Source organism: Eimeria tenella, genomic scaffold (assembly GCF_000499545.2).
Source record: "Eimeria tenella Houghton genomic scaffold, Eth_scaff827, whole genome shotgun sequence".
Classification (NCBI taxonomy): Eukaryota; Apicomplexa; class Conoidasida; order Eucoccidiorida; family Eimeriidae; genus Eimeria; species Eimeria tenella.
The window spans coordinates 1-3,205 of record NW_013545940.1 but is presented as its reverse complement, the minus strand read 5'-3'; the positions used below and the strand labels follow the sequence as shown (position 1 = coordinate 3,205).

General features: G+C 58.1%; 1 protein-coding gene across 1 annotated transcript; it reads left to right on the top strand.

Annotated features, from left to right (window-relative positions):
• Positions 1–456: 456 nt before the first annotated feature.
• ETH_00013705 (SNF7 protein, putative) lies at positions 457–2,579 on the top strand (the record flags this gene model as incomplete). The annotated part of the gene is made up of 5 exons (XM_013380711.1): positions 457–648; positions 942–1,168; positions 1,494–1,602; positions 1,811–2,294; positions 2,476–2,579. The coding sequence occupies 5 exons, from the start codon at positions 457–459 to the stop codon at positions 2,577–2,579; spliced, it is 1,116 nt and encodes a 371-aa protein (XP_013236165.1).
• Between the last annotated feature and the right edge of the window lie 626 nt (positions 2,580–3,205).

Genomic DNA, 3,205 nt, shown 5'->3' with positions numbered 1-3,205 from the left:
TGCTGCAGTTGCAGCAAAAGACACACCACCCGCATCGGCAGCAGCAAAAAAGTACCTGCAGCGGCAGCAGCAGCAGTAGCAGAAGCAGCAGCAGCAGAACCAACAGCAGCACACTTTTGTCTTTTCGCTTTAACCGACGTAGCGTACAGCCTAGTTAGTAGCAGCAACCGCAGGAGATCCAGCAGCAGATCCAACCGCAGCAGCAGCAGCAGCAGCAGTTGCGGCCGGCTTTCCAGTACAGCTGCTGCTGTTGCAGCTTGCAAGGGACCCACAGCGTAGGGGAAGCAGCTTGGGGGCCCTTCTCTCTCCCAGGAGCAGCAGACAGCCAGTAGCAGCGGCAGCTGCAGCAGCAGCAACAGAGAGCGCCAGCACTCGCTGCAGCAGCAACAGCAGCAGCAGCAACTGCAGAAGCAGCAGCAGCGAAGCAGCAGGAAAAGCAGCAGGGAGCCAGCTGCAATGCTTCGCGCCCTCAGCATGCTGCGGCGCCGGGAGTCTGCTGCTGGCTCTGAGAATGTCAACAGCAGCAACTTCAGCAGCAGCAGCAGCAGCAGCAACAGCAGCAGCAGCTTCCATGACGCCATCGCCGGCAGCAGGGAAGCCATCAATACACTCGACAAACGCCATGCCCACATACTTCGCAGGGCGCAGGTAAACCCTAAACCCTAAACCCCAAACCCTGAACCCTAAATCGTAAACGCTAAATACAGCTCACTTACCGTCTCCAAGAAAGGCCTCCACAAGGTGGCAAAGCCGTTGCAAACTAGGGCCTAGGGTTTAGGGTTTAGGGTTTAGGGTTTAGGGTTTGGGGTTTAGGACTTCTCGTTAGGGTCTAGAAGTAGCTTCCTGTGAGGGAGGCGAGTGGCCTGTTTAGGGCTGGAGGCTTGGAGTTTAGGGTTTAGGGTTTAGGGTTTAGGGTTTAGGGTTTGGGGTTTGTGTCTAAGGCGCAAAGCGAGGCGGCGCGGGCGTGCGTAGCTGCTTCGGACCGCAGCGGGGCTTTGCTGGCGCTGCAGCGGCGGCGTTTGCTGCTGCAGCAGCAGCAGCAACTTGCTGCTGCTCGTTTGGCTTTGGAGAAGCAGCTGCTGCAGCTGGAAGCAGCACAGACGCAGCGGCTGGCAGTCTCCGCCATGGCAGCAGCAGCAAACGCCCAGAAGGAAATCAGCAAACAACTGTGAGGCTCTTGCTGCTGCTGCTGCTGCCAGTGCTGCTGCTGCTGCTGCGGGCGCTGGATGCTACCGCTTTTGGTGCTGCAGCAGCAGCAGCTCGGCGTTGCCGCGCGTCCGGCTGCTGCTGCTGCTGCATTTGCTTGTGCAAGGGTTTTGCTGCCGCTCTTGGGACTGCTGCTGCCGCTGCTGCTGCTGCTGCTGCTGCTGCTGCTGTGGTGCAGTTGGTATCTCTGATGCCACACACCTTAGCTATGCGTTTTTCTCACGTGAAGTGTGCGCCTGCTCTTGCTGCTGCTGCTGCTGCTGCTTCGACTGTGGCTGCTGCTGCAGCAACAGCAGCACCGTTGAAAGGCTCCTAGACGACATGACGGAGCAGCAGGAAGTGCAGCAAGAATTTGTGGAGGCGCTGCAGCAAACCGCCACGCCAGCCGAGCAAGAGGCACGCATTCACTTGCCAGGGTTTAGGGTTTAGGGTTTAGGGTTTAGGGTTTAGGGCGGATTGAGGCGACTTCCTGCTTTCGTGGCTGACGCACAATCTTTGTGCTGCTGCTGTTTCTGCTGCACCCCTGCCACTGTCGCTGCTGCCCGTGCTCATATCGCTGCTGCTGTTGCTGCTGCTGTTGCTGTTGCTGCTGCTGCTGCTGCAGGTTGAGCTGCTGCAAGAACTGGATGAGTTGGAAGCACTTGAGGTGGAGAGACGGCTGGTGGACCCTCCAGGTGTATCTGCACTTGGCCTGCAGCAGCAGCTGCAGCACACGCAGCAGGAGGAAGAGCTGCTGCTGCTGCAGCAGCAGCTGCAGCTGCAGCAGCACCACCAACGCCTCTTGACTGAGCCACTGCAGCACCACTCCTCGTGGCAGCGCACAGAGGCAGCAGCGCACCAGCAGCAGCAGCAGAAGCAGCAGCAGCAGCAGCAGCACCAGCCTCCACGCGCCTCAGCGTCGTTCCGGCCTACAGGGATGCTGCTAGAGCAGCTGCAGCAGCAGCAGCTGCAGCAACAGCAGCAGGTGCCTGGCATGCAGAGGCAGCAGAAAAGGCTGGAGCAAAGGAATAGTGAACAGCAGCAGCAGCAGCAGCAGCAGCAGAGGCAGCCTAGCAGCAACTTGCTGCTATATGAAGACGGGAACTGGCGTGAGCAGCAGCACACAGCACAACTGATGCGGCTGCGTTTCCAGAGACCTTTGCAGCAGTAGCAGCAACAACAGCAGCAGCAGAGCAACAGCAGCAGCAGCAGAAAGAGCAGCAGAAGCAGCAGCAGCAGCAGCAGCAGTAGCAGCTCAAGAAACCTGCCTTGCGTGCGTGTGGTTTGCAGCAGCACCATCGAGCCGGCTCTCCACGGGAGTGAATTCGCAGCTGCAGCAGCAGCAGCAGCAGCTAAGCGAAGAAGCCAGGCTGGGGGTGCTTCTATATTCTTGAAGCGGCAGCAGCAGCAGCTACTGCTGCTGCTTCAAGAGGAGACGCAGCAGCCGTGGAATTTAAATGTTTCTTTTCTGTTTGTTTTCAAAGTGAACTCGAAGCTAGGCGTAGCGCATGCAGCAAGGAGCAGCAGCAGCAAACAGCAGCAGCAGCAAGCAGCAGCAGCGCCAGCAGCAGCAGTTGCAAATGTGCTGCTGCTGCTATTGTGTGTATTCACGCCAGGACCGTTGCGGGGCCCCTGCCAGTGTCTCTTTTGCCCCCTTCAGCAGCAGCAGCAGCAGCAGCTGCCGCTGCAGTTGCTGCACTGCTGGATGTCTCTGCAGCTCACGGCCTCTTTCGTAGGCCTCTTGTGACTACCAAGGCTCTCTAGTGCTTTGCCTGCTGCTGCTGCTGCTTTTGCTGTTGCTACTGCAGTTTGTGCTGCTGCTGCTGCTGCATTCGTTGCTGCTGCGTCGCTGTTTGTCTTTGTGGCTGGGCTGAGGTGTATAGACACCTGCTGCTGACAGCTGCATTATTTAATTTGATTTTTTTCTTTGCTTTTCAAACCCCACAAACACGGCATATTCGCGCGGCAGCAGCAGCACGCAAGCAGCAGCAGCAACAACAGCAACAGCAGCAACAGCAGC